Below are 22459 nucleotides of genomic sequence, written 5' to 3' on the forward strand. Positions count from 1 at the left end.
CCTTATGATCTCTTATGCATCAGCTGATGTGGCCATTATTCAAATTATAGGCTATAATACAATATCCTATACAAATTATGGAAAAATACAACCAGACAAATACAACCTCTGCTCTTCTCTCGATCTACACTCAAGACGTCTGCACATGCCTTTTAAAGACTTGGCTGTATAAACAGAGTTATATTTGCAGATGTTTATATGGGTGATGTGGTATCATGAGGCCTTGTCCAAAAGTGAGAAAGCTCAGTAAATTTAAAGAGACATCAGGAATGTAAAACACATTGACGTGGGAATTTGTCGCCTGCTTATGTCTGGGATTTTATTTTTATACCAGAGCTGCATATGCACCTTTTATCTACATCTTCATGATACTAATGATTAACATTCAAGATTAACGACAAACTGTGGTTTGGAGTATGAACTGAATGTATCCTGGAATGAGAGCAAGTTCAAAAAGCATCTTGCAGCCTTACTTAAATGCAAAGTTTTATCTGCTCGTCAGTCTGAGCTCTTTACACAGCACACCATCAGCTCATGAAGCTCCTAAATGCGTTGGTGTTATCACCACAATCTGTCATTGCTTGGACCAAAAGGAAGTAACTGCAACTTCTCATTGATATCATTGACAATAAGCTATCATCACATGACACATTCAATCTTTATCTGGTGAACTGATCACAAGTACAGAGCTGTCACTTGAGGTGATATTGTGCTAGCATATTTTTAAATGGTACTGGTTAATTGAATACAGTGTGAAAAGAAAGTACCAAGTCTGAATCTTTGATTTTTCAGAATCAGTATAAAATGAATTTAGTTTATTTTATTACTTGTGAATTTTCTACAATATTGATCCATAACAGCAAATCAAAGACAAGTTTGTGTTTTTTTTTTTTAAATATATTGACAACAAAAAAATTTATCGGATTTCTATAAAAATTAATTCTCCTTCCCTTGTACTCGTTAAAGCAGGGTTTTATTGTTTAGAAAGTGTAAGTGTGGATGTTTTCAGTGCTTGGGTTCCACAAATCCTAGGGAATCCCATTACCATTGTGTACGTCTTTGGTATTTTGATTGATTTTACTTTTTGCTCTCAAACATTATTGCTTAAAGGTGAAGCCAGTTCCTCACTGTGTGCAGCTGTTAAATGTAAAATATATGATCTTTGCAAATAAACAGCTCAGACTGAATATGATTCACTCCTTTTTGTGTTAGCTGTGTGACAAACAGCAGTTTAGCATGAACCAGCATGCTGTTGGGATGGAACAATAAGTTTGAAATGTTCTAGCCAAGCAGTTGTACCAAACGAGAGAGAATTTTTTTTAACTCTAAGATTGTTGATTTAATCCCTGGCAGTATTTCAAATTGTTGCTTTTAGGGCTGCAACGATTAGTTGACGTTGTCGACAGTAGTCGACAATAAAAATAGTCAAACGAATTTAGCCGTCGACAAAAAAAAAAAACTACAGAGTGAGACATCGTCTTCTAATCTTATCTCTGCTGAGAGTTGCACAATTCACATGCGCAGAGAGGGGAAAAAAAATACAGAGTGAGACACTCTTCTTTTTTAATCTCTGCAGAGAGTTGCACATGCGCTGTGAAGTCCGCCAGGGGAAAAATATGGTGGCGGACTAGGAAAGAAAACGGCGGCGGAGAACGTTAAAAGTCTGGGATAACTTAACGTTAAACCTACAAAATAAATGTGAGATTTGTAAAGCGGACCTTGTGCACCACTGAAGTACGTCTGCAATGCTCGAACATTTAAAGAGGAGGCACGTCGGACTTAACAACCTTATGCAAAATTTCAAAGCTGAAAGTGAAATAAGATCCATTTATAATAATCATGAGATACATAACCCGATTGGTCGACTGGTTGTTTTAATAGTCGGTGACTTATCGACCATCAGAATAGTCATTAGTTGCAGCTCTAGTTGCTTTCATGACTTCACCAACCTGCTGTTTTTGTGTTTGAGTCTTCATCCTTAGTTTTTCCACACAAGTCGACACTGATCAGTTACATGCTTTGTTAGGTCATGGTTGCTCTGGTTCTGAACATCCTGTTAATCATCCTTGGGTCATCTTATTTAAACAAACATCCCATTGTTTGGCCTTTGATGTTGTGAGCCTGCAAAAGCTCCACTAGGCTTCAGAAAACCTGCAGTATTATCTACTGTCAGTTGCCACTGAGGGTTAAGTAGTGAGTTCTAAAGCTGGTGGATGATAAGATGACAGGAAAGGTTAACGACATTATCAGGTGTATCTTTGTTTCTCAGTTAGTGACAGCACGTGAAATACACAGCTTTTTTAACATTGTGGAGGCATTATTTAGTCTTGTTAGTATAATAATATACTCCATCTTTGTGGAGAAAGTATGCTTTAGTACAAGATATGTTTGCAGGAGTAATATTTTTAAATTTTATATATCAGATTTATTTACATCTTCCTGTTTACTTTGTTTAATTTTTGTTACCACCTTGAGTGTTGCCAAGCTTTGGCTAGCAGGCTTCAAAATGTACACATAACAGTACACACAACGCAGGTACTACTAAAACTCACCAGAATTTCTCACCTATTTTTTTTCTTTTAGTGCTTCCATTTAGTAATTAATTAATAGTAATTCTCTGATTCCTGATAAATGACAGCGGAGAGCCACATTTCAAACACAGCATGGGCATACTGTTTATAGACAATATTCTGTTGTGCACCGTGCTTGGCCTCAGATTTAGGTGGATATTGTAAGGCAATAATGACACTCTTGTTCCTCTATGGCGTTTTAATTAATCCCCCCGTTTGTCTGTGCATCACCCTATTGACCTTTTAGTAACACCATTCAGCCCTGCCTAAAAGGGACCACCTACAGATTTAAATCCCTTGCTGTGTGTCTGAATGCCCCCATGATGGCCTTTTAGGGACTTAACCGGCCACTGAAAGGTTTCTAAATAAAATTGTCAATGTTTTTGTTAATATGGGGAACTTTGTATGGTCTTTGTATGGCATAAAAATAATTTCTGTGGTAACATTCTTTTCGTGGCTCTTACACTTTAATTTGCTTTTAGAGTTTTAGTAATTGCAGCTTTGAAATAAAATTGTGTTGAGAGCAGATAGTGTATCGATCATAGGCTTGAAATCACATCCTGTAAAATGTTATACAACTACTGAAGATTGCCACATGTGTGAGAGATGATGCAGATTGTCTTTAATTTATTAGCTGTTGGATAGTAAGTCACAGAGGGAGTTAAAAACACCAGAGGACTTCTTTCCCCCTGTTGTCATGCATACACACAGATCTTGTCTTTGTCTCATTGTAAATGAATTATTAGAATACCAACTTTCATTTTTAACCTCAGGATAGTAACACACCATTTTTTAACAAAGAAATTATTGCATACTTATTTTGGCAGTTTTGCTTGTATAATTAGAGGGATTGTATAAGTCCCTTATTGCTTCATAAATTTAGCTCTTCAGACTGAATCATGGCTTCAGAGCTAAAACTAAAGAAAATATGTAAGTCCTCAAATAATTATAATCAAAATGTACATCCAGCACACAAGTCTGCGCTGGGACAACTGTCACTGGGACATTGGGGAATAGAAGGCTTTGAGATTTCCATTTACGGTAGTTCTTTCGCTTACTGGTATCAAATTTCCAGAGACATATGGATAAAGCTGGTATTACTCAGGTTTTAGTTTAATGGATTTAACAGGTTTTCTCTTTACTGTATTATTCAGCTCTGTGGAAAGGACCTGCAGCAAATGGCAGCTTGTATGGTTGGTTGCTTTCAGTGATTCAATAGCTTGTGCTCACTCACTCTTTGAATTAAATTATTTAAATAATTTACTGTGATCTTTGATCCAGATTGCTAAAACAGCACTCTCTAAGTCTGGACATGGTTGTATGTCAAGATGAAGTAATCAGTTTGTGCATTAGAGCATATAAGGAAAATTAAAAGTAAGTCACCAACAAGAACTCATAGTAATTTAACAGTGCTTTGTAAACACTCCCACATTAGTGCACAGATGTGTCGTCTCATGTGTAAAAGCTTGATATTTCATCCCTGGGTTGGAAGGTCGAGGAAAGGAGTTTATTAAATTGAAGCCCTTGCCGTCTCCCCAAAGGATACTCTGGTGTCAAGAGAAAACAAATTCATTAAGCTTGTTGAACCACTAAAAGCAGACAGTTGACTTTCCTTTGTCCTTTGCCCCCCCTAGTCCTTATCCCTGCCTTTGTACATAAATCTCTGTACATGTGCTTCTGTTGACATCATTACATATTGGTGTGTGCCTCTGTTCAAAGTAATACTTATTGTTCTTGTAAAGTAGATTGTGTGGGTGGTGGGCTTGACTCCTTGATTTTATAATCAGGTAGATAGATCATGGTTGTGTAGCTGTAAGCTCTATTTCCATGTTGTTGTTTTTTACATATTCAGTAAAAACTGGTATGTTTGCAGGGACACTTTCTAACAATAACAGAGGGATACATTTGCATGTCAATGATCATCGAATAACTGTTGAGATATTAACTTATTTGGTTGTACTGTCCGCTGATAGGTTCATAGCTCTGGTGATTCGTCCAAATATATGCCAGGCCTCCGTTTAATCTGGTAGTTTTGGTTTGGCATTCTCGGGTGGGATGTAATTTGAAACATCAGCCAGATCCTATACAGGCTTTTTTTTTCTTTTCAAAACCTAGTCAATCTATGTTTTATGAAAGTCAGGCTCAGAGCATCTGGTGTCCTTTAGTGTCATTACTAATCATTCACACTACACAAGGGGTTATAGCTTTTTTTCTTTGTTGCTGCAATGATAAAAAATGTATTTATAAATATCTGTAAGCTTATGTAGATGTTATTAAACACTAGTCTGTGTTTTTGTCTATTGCACAGTAACATTTTCTTTGCTTCTAAAGGTTTAGACATTATTTTTGGAAATAAGAGGACTTCTGTCCTCTTTACCACTGCTTTGGTTTGGGGTGTGGCATAAATACTGGGTAACAGAGGACAGCATTCATGGAGAGTGTGCCTGGCCCCAAAGCTTTGCAAGGCTCTTTGGTCAGTCTCAAAATTGCACGAAAGGTTATTAGCTACATGTGTTTTATTTGTTTATTACGTAGGCTAAAGGAAGCCTGAGGATATTTTAATACCCCAGGCAATGATTTCTCTTAGCCCCTTTCTCCAAAGGTTTGTTACTCTGTTCTTATAAATGAGTGCTCTGTCCAGGTTCAAAGTTCATCAGTCTGGTAGTATTCAATCTTAAAAGCACGGCAGTTAATTCTTATGGCTGATTTTACTCCCTCCCTTTTTCACTAGTAAATGCTGGTTTGGAGCATATAAGCTTGACTTTATTTCTTGTTGACCCATAGCCTTCCAGAAATGCTCTGTTGCTGGACCAGAGTGAAGTTGACATACTGTCACAATTTCTTATGTCTGTTCATGACCACAGTCCACAATGACTGTGGCTTTCAAAAATGAAGGAAAGAATTTTTCCTTTTCTGTGATTACAGTTTTTGCCTTCCACTAGAAGTTCTCTCTCTCTTTTTTTTATTTATTTTTTAATAAGCCTGAAATTCCTCTTTTGCCTCCTTGTTCTTGCTGCTTCTTTCAGCATCAGTCATGGTCAAATCAGTTTATTAGGGCATGAGCTTGAAGCTGCAGGCTAAATGTGTGTTGTCATGCAGACTCACATGCTTGCTAGTCTTAACATCCTGTTGATGATGTCAGTTTACTAGCTAGGTTTTGAAACAATCAAACAGGTAGTAGACAGTCACCACTTTAGGAAGTATAATTCACTGTAGAGGTGAATCAGATGGATGTAGACTTGCGGCCTTTTGTACTAGCAAAAGAAAAATAGTTCAGTCAGTACAATTTGATTTAGCCAGACAGAAAGCAGAAACACATCCAGTTAAAGTGAAACTGATTTGATAATATCATGCTACATATTTCACCCATTTAGCAGATCTTTTCATATTTTTAGCATAGGTAGGATTTCTTTTACATGCATTCTTATACTGTACCTGATCTGAAATACCAAAAGTCAAGTATTACTGGTAATGTCATTCAAGTCTTACTAGCTAGCTGCTTACTTAAATGAAAAAATCTTTCTTTGAGATTTCTAACACGTCATCCCGTTTTGGTTCATGCCTTGTTTCCTTTTCCATCCAGAACCGCAATGACATCATACAATCACAGCCGTTAGTAGGAACTATACTTTTTTTCTTCCCTCAAGAGTTAAATTAAATGCATGCAGATGTCTGTAAGCAGTTTGTTTTTGTGCCTAGTGAGAAAAAGCACTTGCGAATTAGAATTTCTGGAAGTAACTACAGTAGGTTCCCATATGCTAAATTGAGTTATTTTTAGATGCTGGCAGAGGAATAAGGGGAAACTCAAAGCTGGGTTTCCTTTTTTTAATCACTGATTAGTGAACTAGAGCATGTTTGTTGTTTTACACTGCTGTTGCATACAGTTTCTCAGTTATAATGTTCAAAATTTCAAGTTGCTCATATTATATTCATTCAGCCGTTACAATCACTATAGGCACATATGAACAAGACAGTTCTTAAGGCTTCTTGAGTGTTAAAATACTGGGGTGCTCCCTGAAGGAAAATATACCTGTTTGTTCTCTGGTTGCAAGACCTCAAATAGAAATTCTGAAATGAAACCTGACCTTTGATTTTTCACCACAAGAGACAGATTCCTTAACAAAAGAAATAGGGTTAGTAGACATCTGGTGTATACTGAACAAGAACAGTTAAATCTTCGCATTATTCCACTGTTCATGATAGGTATTCACTTATTGATTTAATGCTTGTTCCTTTCTTCTTAGTAAATAAGTTACTGTTTGTGAATACCTTGTGGTCAACATGGTGCATTGTCTTCTCGTGCTCGTGGAAGCAAACTAAGAAATAATTATTTTGTTAAAAAACTTACAGCACAAACAGAAAAATCATGGTTACCGCAGAAATTCAGAGAGAAAATCCAGAAATCTAAAAACACATAATCAAAAACTGACCAATCGCAAGGGAGTACTTCCGTGTAACCATTATGCCTAGCAGGGGTGCACGTTGGGTTTGGAAGAGCCTACGGCAATGGCACTGTAACCAACCGTACGCAGACACCACGCGAGTATAAATTCAGCTTTACTCAAAACCTTTATTGCAAACAACAATCATCTCAGCTACATGCAAATTTACACATTTGAACCTCTGTGGTTACTTTTTTCATTACGTTTACTATATTTTTCTACAGAAATGTCAATTTTGCATGGAACTTTCCACTCAGCATGAAGCACAGCCCTGGGGTCATGGGGTGACATTTGAGAGGTCAGGCTTCCCTTGCCCACCTGCTTCTACCTTTTTATAGTGAGCAGCGGGATCAACCAGTCTACTAGTTCTGCCTCAGGGCACTGTTGTAAAAAGCACTTTAGCTGATAGATAACAACAGGGAACAAAAGAAACAGAGTACTAACGATGTTTTCCCTCCTCATCATGTAAGAGATGATCAGTCCATCTGGCCAGCAGTAGACCCTGATTGCTGTTCTTTTCAGGAAGGTTTTTATGGCCAAGAGCAACAGTCACATTTAGTTGTTTAGTACACACATTTAAATGCACAGGTTATGTGGTGCTTTGCTCCATGCATAATGTTGAGACCCGTTTTTGTGCTTGTCTGGGTCTGCTACTGTGCTGAACAGCAGCAAAAGCTTCATTTTCATTGATTCAGTTTGGGGATGTAGAGAGATCTTGTGTTAAGTGCTTTCTCTTTGTATTTGTTTAGATGTGAGAAAGCAGAAGAATGATCCTTCCTATTGCTGGTTGGAAATAACCTCACTGAGCTTGTATTCTCTTCAGTTTTTCTGCAGTAGAGAAGTCCGCAGAGGGCAGGAGAGCTTATGTCTGAACATTTACTGTACTATGTGTGTCAGACTCTAGCATGGGGAGAATAAACCCATCTCCCCGTTTCTATGGTAACACTCCATGTCTGCAGAATGGGTGTGATTCAGGGTTCAGGCAGCATGTGCACACACACTCAGTAGTAGCACAATTAGTCCCCTGTTAAAGCTTTGCTGGTAGCGGAAATGGTGCTTGGGTGAAGAGATGGAGGGAATTTTAGGAAGGTATGTGTGATGTTTGTTGGGAGGACTATTTAGGAGAGTGCTCCTCTGTGACAAAAACACTGCAGCTTTTTTTTTCTTTTGGACATAATTTCAACATAAATATATACACATACTGTTAATGCCTGACTGTTACAACATTTGTCATAGTGTGGTTCTTGCCTTCGATTACATTTATGCCTCTGTGTATATTACAGTGTATGAGAGCATCTTCTGACTGATCAGTTGAACTGTATCTCTTTTGTTAGCAGACATCCATTCGGTCACATTTAGATCTACACAACAGAACAGCATGTAGAGCTTAGAATGATTATTTAGGAGTGATATGCCTCACAGTGTTCTCTTGACAAAATTTGATTCACAGATGTCTGAGAAATGTCTTACTGGAGGAAATGCTTTAGCAGCATGAGAGGTAAAAACATAAAAATATTTAGGTATATCAGTTCTTAACTGACTTGCAGAGCTTACCTGAAGATGGTTTTGCTCTTCACACATGATTATCACACATGTAATTGTTTTGCACACTGTGTCCACACATCCAAAATATACGGTGAATGAATTATATTGTACTTGGTTGAATAAAAAAAAAGTATTGTTGAAAGCCCCTCTTTAACCAGTAGTTTATTCAATCTGTCAAAATATTACTGTGGGATGGAAGCCAGTGTTTAGTAGCTGTGAATTTATCTGGAATCAATAATACAGCAACGGTAGTGTCAGGGTGGGGGGATGGAAAGATGAGAAAGGAGAATGAGGCAGATCCATTGTACATTTCTGGAATGAGAAAAGTGATGGAGTTGAAATTACAAATCTTTATTCTGTGTTTTTACATTGTTTCTCTCTCCTTCCCTGTCTCTCCATCAAACTCTCCTTTTACTGTCTGAATATTGACTTTTTAAATCAAATGAGTTGCTGTTCCACTTTTCACATTTGTGAAATGGACATGATCAGATGGCTAGAATATTGGAGAGATTGATGTTTTGAGTAAGCCATTTCAGCTGTCACATTCTTCAGTAGAGCAATGAAAGCTTTTTATTTAAATGCTTTGACTGTCTTCCCATGCATCCCTCTGTGTTTGTCACATGTGGCCATGACATGCCGAGTGTGATAGTGACTAGTGTTGTTCCTGCGCTGTTCATGATGTTTTATGTATGAAAGCTAAGCCATTGCCAGCTTATCTTAGAGGTGTATTAGGCTACTGTAGTTTAGCTTTGTTATTAACCTTCAGCTAATTCTCCAAGAAAGTCATTACCCCCATCAACAACTGTACACACCAGGTGACTAGGATTATATTTAAGATGCTATATTATAAAAACGTACCTTTTTATGGTTATGTTTACCCGAAACAAATGTAGATTGGACTTCTCTTGATCTCCTTTGTTTTCATTCATTCTCAGGTGTTTAAGTTGAGAACCCCGTTTATATTGATTTAGTTAACCTGTTGACGGTCTTAAATATAAACCTGGCAGATAAACCATTTGTTTTGGGGCTTGAGACAAGGTTACAACACTGGTCTACAGGGGTGTCAAACTCCGGTCCTTGAGGGCCGGTATCCTGCAGGTTTTCATTGTTTCCCTGATCTAACACACCTGAATAAAATCAAATCGATCCAACAGCTTCTTGTCAACTTCTTCACAATAACCCATTAATTTCAGTCAGGTGTGTTAGATCAGGGAAACAATGAAAACCTGCAGGATACCGGCCCTCGAGGACCGGAGTTTGACACCTGTAGACTCTACATCAGGCATGTCAAACTGGTCCAGCAAAGGGCCGTGTGGCTGCAGGTTTTTGTTCCAGCCAGCCAAGAGCACACAGTTTGACCAATCAGCTGTCTGAAGACTGAGATCAGTTGATTGAATCAGTCAAATCTGGTGTGCTGCTGCTTGGTTGGAACAAAAACCTGCAGCCACACGGCCCTTTGCTGGACCAGTTTGACATGCCTGCTCTACATGATGGAGTTAGAATTGCACATCTATCAAGCACCCATAGTAGCTTCAGTTCTGTGCTGCTACCATCTGTCTGTTTTAAGACTTTGTCTTTTTTGCACCCCAGCAAATCAGATTAACAAGTGCAGTTTATTGGATTCGAGAACAGGGAAGCAAAGTAAAGGAAGGAAAATGAACACTGTGTGACTCGTTCATCTGTAAATGGTTTAAGTGAAAAGAGGAAATAATTGTAAATAAATCAATTTAGGACAGATAAAGTACACATAATGCTAGACATTTACTGTAAGTTTGTCATGCAACTGTATGAAATTCATTTATCGTTCAACATGGGTCATGCATGGGCCCATGTTGCAAGTACATGCATCATGGGCTCGTAGCGATCAACTAAGATCTCTGTTTATCCGGCGACATAAAACGGCTTGTCATGCTGTGCTTGCATTGCAAACACATGCCTCTATTGAAGAGGACAGGTGTGAGTGTGAATTAAGGTTGCAGTTCTAAGAAGTGAGACAGGTGGGGATACAAGTGTTTGTCTGTGTGCTTTTGTCCGACATGTGATCAAGTTATACTTCCCTTTTCTCTCAACTTGCACTAAAAGCTCTAAATATGTTAACAATGTATACTTTGAAAGTAGTCATTCCTTTATTCAATAAAATAAAGGAATTTGAAAGATTTTTAGCCTTTTCTTTATGAATTCTGAAAAGCCAATACAAGAGGCCACTCGAAGCACTCCAAAGCTTTAGAGCGAGTGTCTGCTTGATAGTTACTTTTGATGCAAATATTTGCTTCCTGACTGATTTAGCCTAAAGCAGCTGTCATGACTTCATGGTCAGCTGGCTGCCAGGCACACCAAATGACTCTGTGAGACACCAACTGTGGCTGTCTGTGCTACATTGATTATTCTGTGTAACGCTTGAGTCAGTCTGTCTCTGTCAGAATGCAGTTTTACCCTGGATCTGCCTGAGATTAGTCATCGTAATTGTCAGGATCATCCTTAGTTGCCACAACTATCAGGGTCCTTTCTTGCCATCTCCATTAATATTAATTCAAATGTATTTATGAAATTTTAAAATAAGTGCATAACGTAATATATAATTTGTTAGAGTATCCAGATATTTTATAGATATAGAGATTATAATTTCCCATTACAAATTTATAAAGTATTTGTGAATAGTTTAATATTATTTTAATCATAGTTTTTTTTGTATTTCTTTTTTGAAGATTTATGTCAAGGATAGCAACATAATCTCTCTCCCTTTGTCTCCATACAAAACTTTTAGAAAGCTAAAGCAGCAGGGGTAGCTGTTCTTATAACCATATAACAATATATAACAATTTTGCACCTGACCTGATAATTAGGAATGACCTTTTATGTGATGTGTCATATTGTACCTTGGGTAACCTCATTGTGTTTTTGTATATGTGTATATTGTGAGAGTTTTGTTAGTCAGATAATTCTTTTTTCCTATGTGTGTGGAAATATAATCATGTATTGAAGTGAGTTTTATTGTGGGTGACATAATATATACACTGTTTTCTAACATGAAAATATTAATTCTTTAAATATAAAATATACTTTTTATATTAGAATTTAAAGAGGAAGTGCACCCTAAAATGTGGTTTTTTTTTTTTTTTTTTTTTTATTTATTTTAGCTATAAACAACATAGTATTACATTATTGTGATGAAAACCATCTATACTGTTGATAACTTAGTTAATATTTTTATTAAAAAAAAAAAAAAAAAAAGTGATTTTATGAGTCAAAAATGGTTCATAATAATAAAAATAATCCTCAGGGTAAAACCATACTTAGAGCCATACTTGAGCCAAGTAGTGGAATGGATTTGTACTTTTGAGGGGTGTAAAAGTAACACCAAACTTTATTCTTTACCTGCTGATCCTCATCTGGTGACAGACAGCAGCTCAAATCGTAGCAGCGACAACTTAAAGTAGCAGCAACAACTTAAAGTAGCAGCTGCCACAACCTGCTGTGAGTCGCCACAGCTTGCCAGAGCCTGCTGGGGCTGTTGATAGGCCAGCGCAACAGCGCTGACGGCTCACACTGATACGGTTCAGGACCACATTGTTCTTGTGTAGCTGAGGGAATTCTGCAGGGGAAAAGTCTTCCACCTCAAATACCGCTCTGTAGCATAGGTGCTATGTAAATCTCGATTTCCATCTTGCTAGTGGCCCCCAAAGTGCCGCTGACTGTCATTTAATCATTTCTGCCTGTGTGTTCCCGAACCGCCCACTCTCCGCCCCCTGACCACCCTACAACTTGCACTTACAGTTACTGGTATTTTTCAAAATTTGGCAGTGGGTGCAGTTATGAAGAAAGTGTAGTCACACTTCAGTATATAAATTGAGCTCCTCGTCTTTCAGATTAATCTATTAGCTGCTTGAAACCAGATGTGTAGGGTACACTGAGCGTCTCTCACCTTTGGCAACATTATATCTTTTGTAAGCTGGATTCAACGTGTACGTTGAATTTAGAAAACCAACAAAAGTTTAGATAACCAGAGACTGGTGCAATCTACTGATAAGGAGTGTCACACACTTATATGGCAAGACTAAGTAACTGCGTTTTGAATAAAAAACTTGAAAGATTATAGTTTGGACATTTTTAACCCTGAATAGTTCTAGTTTTTCGGTACATTGGATTAAGTTAATTCTGTTGTTTCTACACAAGGTGTAGCTTTTTTTTTAATCCATCAGCTCTTAACTTTGTTGGCTTATTATTTTGAGAATTCATGAAAGCAGAATACAAGACTGATTCTGCGTTTACTGTATCTGACCAAAACCTCCAACTGCTGTCAGATGTCCAGCCCCCCTTTACCTCTATGATGAGGTAATGCAATATGTATAGGGCAGATGGTTGCTTGAGGAGGGGGACTTCTACAAAACCCCTCACTTGTATAAGTCTCTTTGTCATGACACTAGCAGTAACATGCACAGAGCATTTGAACAGTCAGATAGGATGAGTTCTAGCTGCTTTCTGCCATCAGGTAAACATAAAACATTAAAGGTACCTGACCTTCATGCCCATTCTACTTAAAGAAAGCAGCCTTTCTTCTCAGGACAGCTTATGTAAATGCTTTATAATGCTTTATAAGTTAAAAATATAAAAATTTTTTAGATACTTGTAGAGGCATTGTGTGCATTTTATAGCTTATTATATTACCAAGCGGTTGGCTTGAACCTTTTGGAATATGAGGGATTTAGCATCATGTGAATTTGCACAGATGTGTCTCTATTTTTCATCACTGAACACACTTGAAAAAAAAGTGGCTTCATGTTGATGTGAAGACAGAAGATGGTGTCGCTATTTTGAGAGAGCATTAATGCCAGTGACATACTTTGATAAGCCTTTACAAAACCAAGACTTGAACATTAATTAAATACTACCCCTTCCTACCCACTGTGTGTCAGTGTGTGCACATACATATTGGTGTGTGTGTGTGTGTGTGCGTGTGTGTGCCTTTATGATTCTTGTAAGACGAAGCTCATAGTTACATTTTGGTTTTCTTGATTGACATGTGAATGGAAGGAGCTCTATGGTGTAACCCACACCAGCAGTTTAACCCACATAACTCACAGTGTCACTTGGCTAATCACTCGAACACTCGAGTCTTCACAAATGTGCACAAATTCAGTACGGTACCAGTACACTGGAAGTCTTTGTAAACATAATCACATACAAGTCAGTGTTATTTATAGTTACTTTAAAGTTCTAAGTATTTTCCAGTTCTGTCTCTTCCTGACCACCTTCTTTTTTTTATCTGTGTGATAGGAAACGCTTCAGCAGCTGGTAATGATGCCTTTACCAAATGTGCTGGTGTTAGGCCGAAACCCTCTTTCAGGTAAGTAACAGTGATAAACAACTTACACAACATTACATTTATTAACGTGTTCATCAATGCTGTATAAGTTTTATTTTGTGCAGTCATTGTTCTAGTTTGACTGACGTGGACAGTAAGCATGCAAACAGTTCACAAAGATGATATTGTTATGCTGAACTTGTTCTTTAGGATGTAAGTGTAACTTGCTTTAATTATCCAATGCTTTGTTGTGTTGAGTGACTTTTTGACAGTAGTTTCAGATTTTGTTTAATTTCTTTTTAATTTTTTTCTTTACAACCTCCTTTTTTCCTCCGTATTTCATGGTGTTTATTCAGAACTAATTACATAAGTTTGAACAGAAAAAAAGTAAAAATGTCTCATTTTATCCTTGAGGTGATATGATATTGACAGATTAAAGGGTTGGTTTCAAAGACAAAAGTAGGTTTTCCTTTGTAACACTTAAAATTTGCTTCATAAATCCTCCTGTTCGTCACAGGCCAAACCTGTGGAGTTATTTTACTCAAAGTGTTAAAGTCATTTGACCATTTTGCAGCAAAGCTTTGACCTACTGAACTCAGCTATGTTATTTAATATGCCTGAGCAGCATTAAAGCCATGGTGATGCAGTGTCAAGTGTTTGAGTGTCTTGAAAACATTTTTGACCAACTTGACCCATGCAGCTCCAAGAACTACTTGATATTCTAATATGATGCTATTAAATAGAATACAACAAGTAGCAGCTAGGCAATTAATAAAAATGCTCTCTCAGCTGTTTGTAGATAAAGGAAAGCTAGGTCATGAAATTATGTGTTTACTGGTCTGCATAGAATCAGCCACACAAAGGTTCATAGCCTCTGTGTGCATCAAATAATCATCAGCTTTTCAAAGTTGATGTTTTTCACGCCCAGCTCACAGACTTTGTTGAAAGATGTCTGTATCTCCTAAAGCAAATGAAATGGGCCTCTTAATCTGAGACCTCCCTCAGATGGCTTTATCACAGATTTCATCACAACCATTGCTCTTATTTGGGGTTTTCATCACTTTTTATTGGCCGCAGTTACCTCTTTGATTTTCATTCACCCAAACCAGCATGAAGGGTAAACAAAGGAACAATGCATGCTATAAGAAATATGCACACATTTGTGTGCACCTATCATCAGCATCACATTTTAGGACTCTTACACAGCTTTGTCTTTGTATTTTGTTAATCCCTCTCAGTGGTGCTTCTCAAAATAACTTTCTTGTCATTGTGAGGCCAAGAGGATGCTTTCATGAGCAGAACTCCTAAAATGCAATAATACAGACTGTCTGAACCTTTTTACCTTTGAACCAATCTACCTTTTAAACCTCCAGATGAACAGCAGCAGCAGCAGTCCTCCACATATGCAGTTTTATAACAGCTAAAGTAAATATTAAAATAGTTCTGTACAGAAAACAGTGCAACGTAGCTTCAGGCAGGTGGACTGGAGCGGACAGAAACCATTAGACAGCATTCTTCAAGGTCTGTTTTGCCCTTTACCCTGTAGCTTGTCAGATAATCAGTCAGTCAGCTACACAGAGCAGCAGTGGATGAGAAGTGTGGCTCATCAGCTCAGAGGCTGCCAGCTGAAAGTCATCGTCCATGTGGCTTTTATTATGCTCCCATTTGGGGGTAGGGGACAACTCTGCATGTGTGTGAGTGCATGCACGTGTCCGTTTAGTTGGCAAATGGAGGAGGGGTGTCTTTACTACAGTGAACAGTGGGAATGTTATATATTACCCCCCAAGGCTCTGAGGCAGCCTTGTCTGCCTTGCACGAACATGCACATTGAGATGCACAGTCTCTTGTACATGCAAGTAGTGTTTAGTCGGTATAGTTGTATACAAGTTAGAACACACATATACCAAGTGGCTCCTTTGTTTAGTCTGTCTTATATCCTGTTCATTATCAGCTATGATCTGGTTTGATCTTCTGATATTTCCCCTCAGAAGATATTAGTGTCTGTCAGAACTAATTGCTGACATGCTGACGAACTTGTCATGCTTTTACTCAAACCATCTGAAGGGTTACTGTGAATATATTCTGCTACTAAGAAGCAGATTACAATACATGGGAACAGTTACATGGTACTCGACAAAACAAATGTAATGTCCTCTCTTACCACCTGCTCAGATGCTAAAGTACCTTTTTTAATATGAATGCATTAGGTAAATAAATAGTTAGTAATATAAGAAGGAAATGGCCAAAAAAGCATGGTTTAATATACAGAAATTCTTTGACTGTAGCAAGAGCATTAAAGAGCTGATTGCAACTGACAGCTGACAGGAGGCGTAAGCTCAGAAGCTTAGTATCTAGTTTTGCATTTGTTTTTTTTTTATATGTTTCTAACCTTTTTCTTTTAAAAGAAACAAAGAGTAGACAAAACTAAAACAAAATGCCTGTTTAACTGAAAGTGTTTATGGTAAGTAACTCCGTGCTCCATGTAAAAAGGCAGTCTGGGTTGTGCAATTCTACTTGTAAAACTGACCTCAGCTTCAGGCTGTTGTTGATGACTGTCTTGTCTTGCAAAGCACAAATGTCCTAAAATAATCTGAAAATAAGATTCAACCAGCCGCCTTCTTTTCCTCTGAGGAAGGCTGAATACACTGTGGCATGCTGTCAGCACAATATCAGATTGCATGTACCAGTTTCATCACTGACACAGAAGTCATCAGGTCCTAAATACATCTATTCATCATGGCAGAAGAGTGTGTTGCAGCAATAGATTTAGAATAGAAGCTTTTTTTTCTTCTTATTCAATCACATCCTCACACACAAATTAACAATGGCATTGCAGGTCAGAGGGTTAGTCACTGTCCTTCTGACCTTTTTCTTTCCTGCCATGAGGATAAAACAGGGAGGGATGAAAGGAGGTGGAAAAAGAAGCTCAGATGTGTGAATTCATATGCGTACACTGGAGGGGTAGATGACTTGGAACAATGTTAAAGGAAGGAAGGAAGGATGGGTGGGTGGATGTGTGCTAAATGGAATAGATGAATGGATGAAGTGAGTGTGTAAGATGAGGGGATGGAGAAAAGATGAGGCCAGCAGAAAGAAGGGCGACACCTCATTTAAGCCTGCTTGCTGCTGGAGGGAGATTTCTTCTATTTTCAACCTTGCCTCCTGCCTTCCTCCTGCTACTCTGTCTGTCACTTGGTTTCTCTATTTTTATATTTTTGTGTTAATGATGCTTTTCCTCTGTCTCTTTTTTTTCTTTCATCTCTCCCTCTTACTGCTTATCCCTCTTCTTCTCCCTCTCTGCCTGTATGAATTATTTATTTTGCGAGGTTCCTTATCTTTCCCTATTGTGCTCCATTAGATTTGCTAAGCTGAATCCCTTTCCCGGCTGGATTTGGTTCCTGTTCCTGTTCTTTTTTTTTATATATATATGTTTCATTTTATATCACAAATGCATATATGCTGATGATTGTTGAGGCCATATTGTATTTTTTATTTTAATGATAGAGACGAATTAATATCTGGCTAATATTCCGGCTCTACTATAAGGAAGAACATATTTTTGATTGACTCTATTATATCTATATGACTTGAATTCTCCTGGGGGGGTGAAAAATTAGAATGTGGTGAATGTGGTTCTCAAAAACATATTGACTAAATCTATTGATTCAGGAGGAATGAGAGAAGAGAAATTGATTTGATTGTGTGGAGTATCTGTGAAATAGAAGCATGGATTCTGTCAATGAGGACCACTGTTTTGGCAAGTTGAACAATCCCAAAGGAACAACAGGGTTATTTGTTGCTCTTTAAAACAAACGCTTTACACAGACTAAAAAAAGTTATTTATCAGCAGCTGTAATTTTATTTTCTCTATTGCTGGAATGTTTTTATTTATATTGTTCCAGTTCAATTTTGTAAGGTTACAAATATTTAATATGCAAATAAAAATGATCATTTCATATTTTCTATTTCTGCTAAAGCAGTTGCTGCTCTGATTGGTTCCATTAAACTGCTGGAGTTGGACATTGGTAACACCCACCGCTGCCTGGGCCTCAGCATTAGTTGGCTTATCACATACATGCACACCCTGATTTAAATACAGAAAACCTACATCTTATTACAGACACAAATGTGCAGAAATAAGTATGCCCTAAATATTTTGCCACTTAGTCAGTGTAACTCATGCACACACGCACACACACACATGCACACACCACCTGGTTTGCTGTTGTTCAGCCCCAAATCCCTCGGATGAGCTCAGGCCTGTTGAGCAGACAGACAGCTGTTTATGGGTTTCAGCAGTTTCTGACAGTATGTCCTGACATGTGCAAGAGTACTGATGTTCATCCTGCCAGCAAACTGCACTAAAAAAACATTGTGGCACAATAACTAGAGGAAGGGATTTACAAGAGGAAATTGTAACAACCTAAGAATTTATCTCACTGGATGAAATTGTGGGAAAGATGGAGAATTTATTCCTGTGTTGACAGACAAACCTGGTATTCCTTGACCTTCTAAATCTAGAATAAAATGAAAAAATATTACATTTATAAGATTAGCGAGACTGCATAAAACAATAAAACAATTTGCAACCCAAATTGTTTTACTGTTGTAACTGGAATGACTATCAGTTATTTCCCCTTAAGAGAATTCAGTTTGTGATGATGCTTCAGGTAAATATTTACACTGCAGTTTAAAAAAAAAAAAAAGAAAAGGAAAAGAACAAATAAACAAAAATAAGTATTCATTCACTTTTCTACGCCATGGAAACTCAATAAAAAATGCCACGCAAGTCAAGCTGTAAATAAGTCATCACTTATATGAGCTTTTTCTTCACTATTTGTCTTCTTTCCTATGAACACATATTTAATTGATTTCTTCTTGTCTGCATTTTGTTTTTCTTTTAGAACAAGGTCTGGAGGAGATGAAAAAACTATTGCTGCTCCTACTCGGCTGTGCGGTCCAGGTAAGAGACTGTCAAGTCTGAACATATTTAACTCTGATTGCATGCAGTAGGACTCAAAACAGATGAGCAACCTTTAAGATTTTACACCTTGTGATCTTTTGTAATTTAGGACAAATTTGAACAGAAATACTTTTTGATGTGTTTATTACTTTAAGTGTTTATCTAATAAGACTTTAACCACATTTGAATTTTTGAAGTAGTCTATGTTTATTTCTGGCTTTATTTATGTATTTTTTTTCCTCACGGATGAATAAATTAGGTCTAATTCTGTTATTCAGCTAAATCCTAAGGGATGACTATAATCAGAACTTTTCCTATCTCATGACAAAAACAACTAGCTTTTACCAAATCTATTGTTTACCCAGAATTACTGTGTTGTTGCATTCATGCAACATATTTCAATTTAATATTGTGCTTACATCAACTTTGCATTCACTATATCTGTACATTATACAAACTCTCAATCATACAGTGAACCTTTTCCTCACATCTTTGGCGAATTGTAAAGTTTTACTGAAATCCCATTTTCTGCCTTCAAGAACTGGAAATTATTTTGTCTGACCCAAAAGCTTATCTTTTATTTAAAGATATGACTAAATTCCAACTTGAAGCTACTGCATCCTGAAAACCTCTTTATCAGACTGGCTATTTGCTTGTGCGCTGTTGGTCTGCTAAACTTCTCTTGACCTGCCTCCTGCCCTTTCTGTTTACAGTGTGAGAAGAAGGAAGAGTACATTGAGTGCATTCAGACTCTGGATTTTGACAGCAAAGCTGCCATAGCATCCCACATCCAAGAGGTGTTTATCTGTAGTGAAAAAAAACTTGTTTAGTAATACTGGATGGGCTGGAGAATAATCCCCTTCTGTCACTAAGTCTAAATTTTATTTATAATATCAATGTTAATTTTAGGTGACTCATAACCAGGAGAATGTGGTGGACCTACAGTGGTTGGAAAGTGGTGAAATGCCTCCTGAAGATATTGACACCCTCTCCAGAAACCTGGCGTTTCACCTCAAACGTCTGGTGGATGAAAGGGACACACAGTTAGAGGTAATGACACACAGTATACAGGGTCCGAAATTAACACTCGTCAGGCGCCAAATGCGAGTAAATCTTTCGTTTGGCGAGTAAATCTCAGAGGGCTAGCTGCCAAATGGCGAGTAAATGTTTGTAACATATTAGTCATGTTTTTCAATCTTCCTTTTGGTGGATGATCCCACCAAGCCTGTAATACTGTGGCACAAGGACCGTTGGGAGCAGGAGGCCACACTTCACGGACTGTGTTTAAGTACCAAGAGGAGAGACGGACGGATGAATTCAGACATTAACACTTTATCAAATAAAACCATTTTTCTTGTTGCCTTTGTTTAATGTTTCTGTGACTTCCACTTTCAGTTTGGATACAACACAACATAGTATTATAGAAAATAACGTGCGTAGAGGTATGTGTGTATAAAATAATTAAATAATTTGGCCAGTAAAAAATATGTTTGGCCAGTGGATTTTTTCATCTACTGGCCAACTTGGCCGGTGAGTCAAAAAGTTAATTTCGGACACTGACAGAATACACAGCTTTACTGACCATTTGTGTAATTTATTTTTTTATTTATTTTGTTTTCAGCAATCTTTTGATGTTTTTTTTATATTGAGGTTTGCCAATCAAAACCATGAGCTCTTTCTTGCAGTTCTGCGGAAACTTTCCTCTTTTTTTGCTTTTACCACATGAGCACAGCCCCAGGAAGGAAGGGTTGAAACTGTTAACTGTCATGGATGGAGGGTGTGTGTTTGTGTGTGTGTTAGACTATATGCGTCATTAGATAAATTTCCAATCCATGGGGTGCAGATCTTCATTACTGATAAAGCAGATTTTTTCTGTTTGTGTGTGTGTGTGTGTGTGTGTGTGTGTGTGTGTATTAGTGGGAGAGTTCTAATAGCCTCCAGATTATCATTGAATAGTCCAGCCGCTCTCAATTAAAATCCCATTTCCTGTTGAGGGCACTTTGTGAGGCTCTGTGTACCTTTTATCCTAATGCCTGCATTGTGCTTGATGGATGGTGGGATTGCAGTGTTAAGATCTATGGATCGTTTCTTTTTGCTTTTAATTCCATTTCTGTCAAATCCTACAATCACAGCCTGAGTCACCTCAAGTATGTAACATCTTAACCATTGCTTTTCATTTCTCTTTGTTTCCTGCTTCCATCCAGACTATTGTGGAGCTTACTCAGGAGAGAGACTGTGTGCAGCTGTCTCCACTGGCCCCCTGTGCAACGCAGTCTCCTGCTGACTCCCCCAGTATGAGGAGGACAGAAAGCCGACAGCACCTCTCTGTGGAGTTGGCTGATGCCAAGGCCAAAATCAGACGCCTTCGGCAAGAACTGTGAGTGTTACTGCTTTATCGGCTTGATCGGCAATTATTTCAACTGGGCAAAAGAAACAGAAATGGGAAAACTAGAGCTGTAAATAGACGGAAGTGGAATCTGAGGAGCTGAAGAACTGCGCAGAGCAGGAATAAGTCTGCCTGCTAATCCAAATATTTATTTCTTTTATAGGTCATTGTTTGTCATTACTGAATGTTCTCTTATTTTCACACTTTGACCTAAACTTTTAACTGGGAAAATACGTGCAGTTTGGAGGGGGGCTGCCTCTGTATGTTCTGACTGCGAACAGAAAGTAGACTTGTAGACCCTGATGACCTGAGAGACTTGGATGGTTTATAACAAATAACAAGAATAAGTTCAAGTAAATTATCAGACAAACTGGAAGCCAGTGTAAACCACTTTCTTGGTCTTAGTGAGGACTCCAGCAGCAGCATTCTGGGCTAACAGCAGCTGTCTGATAGACTTTTCAAGTAGAACTGTGAGGACAGTGTTACAGTAGTCCAGTCTACTAAAGATAAATGCATGGAAGTTTTTTTTTCTAATTCCTGCTGAGTCATCAGTCCTTTAATCCTCAATATGTACTTTAAGTGATAAAAGGCTGACTTAATAACGGTCTTAAAGTGACTTCTAACATTCAGGTCCGAGTCCATCACTACTCCCAGATTTCTGGCTTTGTTGTTGGTTTTGAACTTGTATGAAGTGCATACTTTTTATCATTCTTCCTGGGCACAACAAACTATTATTTCAGTTTTGTCTTCATTTAACTGAAGAAAGTTCTGACATATCCAATCTTTAATTTGATCAGTGCATTTTATCAGCGTTTGGCTTGGACTATGGTCTCTTGGTGAGATGGTTATAAATTTGTGTCTCATCTGTATCAGAAGAACAGTTAGTAGGTTAACTTTTCTTTTAATCTTCACTACCATCAGAGTTTACTGTATTGCACACAAACAAAAGAGAGAGGCTGCTCTAAGAGCCTTTTAAGAATCCTATTTAAATTTTGTTTATGAATAATACATCATTATAAAGAGCCAGACTACGACTTACTGGCCAGCACAGATGTGAAAGAGGACTTTTTGACCTTATGGGGAAGTATTTTAGTGCTGCACAAACCTATTATCTAACTTAACAGACTGGTTGGTGTCTTGTGGTTGATTTAGATATGAAAGGCTTTACATGATTTTTTTTGTTTTGTTCTAAATATCTAAGTTCAAGTGGATGCTGAGGTAAAAAATTGTTTAAAAAATGTCTGTCAGGTC

At 37.7% G+C, this 22459-nt stretch overlaps 1 protein-coding gene across 4 annotated transcripts in view; it reads left to right on the forward strand.

Annotated features, from left to right (window-relative positions):
- LOC121655547 (girdin-like) overlaps positions 1 to 22459 on the forward strand; it is a 60144-nt gene that overhangs the window by 13190 nt on the left and 24495 nt on the right. For all 4 annotated transcript variants that reach the window (XM_042010280.1, XM_042010282.1, XM_042010279.1 and 1 more), the window contains exons 5-9: positions 13832 to 13901; positions 18764 to 18822; positions 19536 to 19619; positions 19732 to 19872; positions 21027 to 21199. In XM_042010280.1, the coding sequence (XP_041866214.1) occupies positions 13832 to 13901; positions 18764 to 18822; positions 19536 to 19619; positions 19732 to 19872; positions 21027 to 21199 (527 nt within the window). The remainder of the gene's footprint in view (positions 1 to 13831; positions 13902 to 18763; positions 18823 to 19535; positions 19620 to 19731; positions 19873 to 21026; positions 21200 to 22459) is intronic.

Source organism: Melanotaenia boesemani, chromosome 16 (genome assembly GCF_017639745.1).
Source record: "Melanotaenia boesemani isolate fMelBoe1 chromosome 16, fMelBoe1.pri, whole genome shotgun sequence".
In the NCBI taxonomy this organism is placed as follows: Eukaryota; Metazoa; Chordata; class Actinopteri; order Atheriniformes; family Melanotaeniidae; genus Melanotaenia; species Melanotaenia boesemani.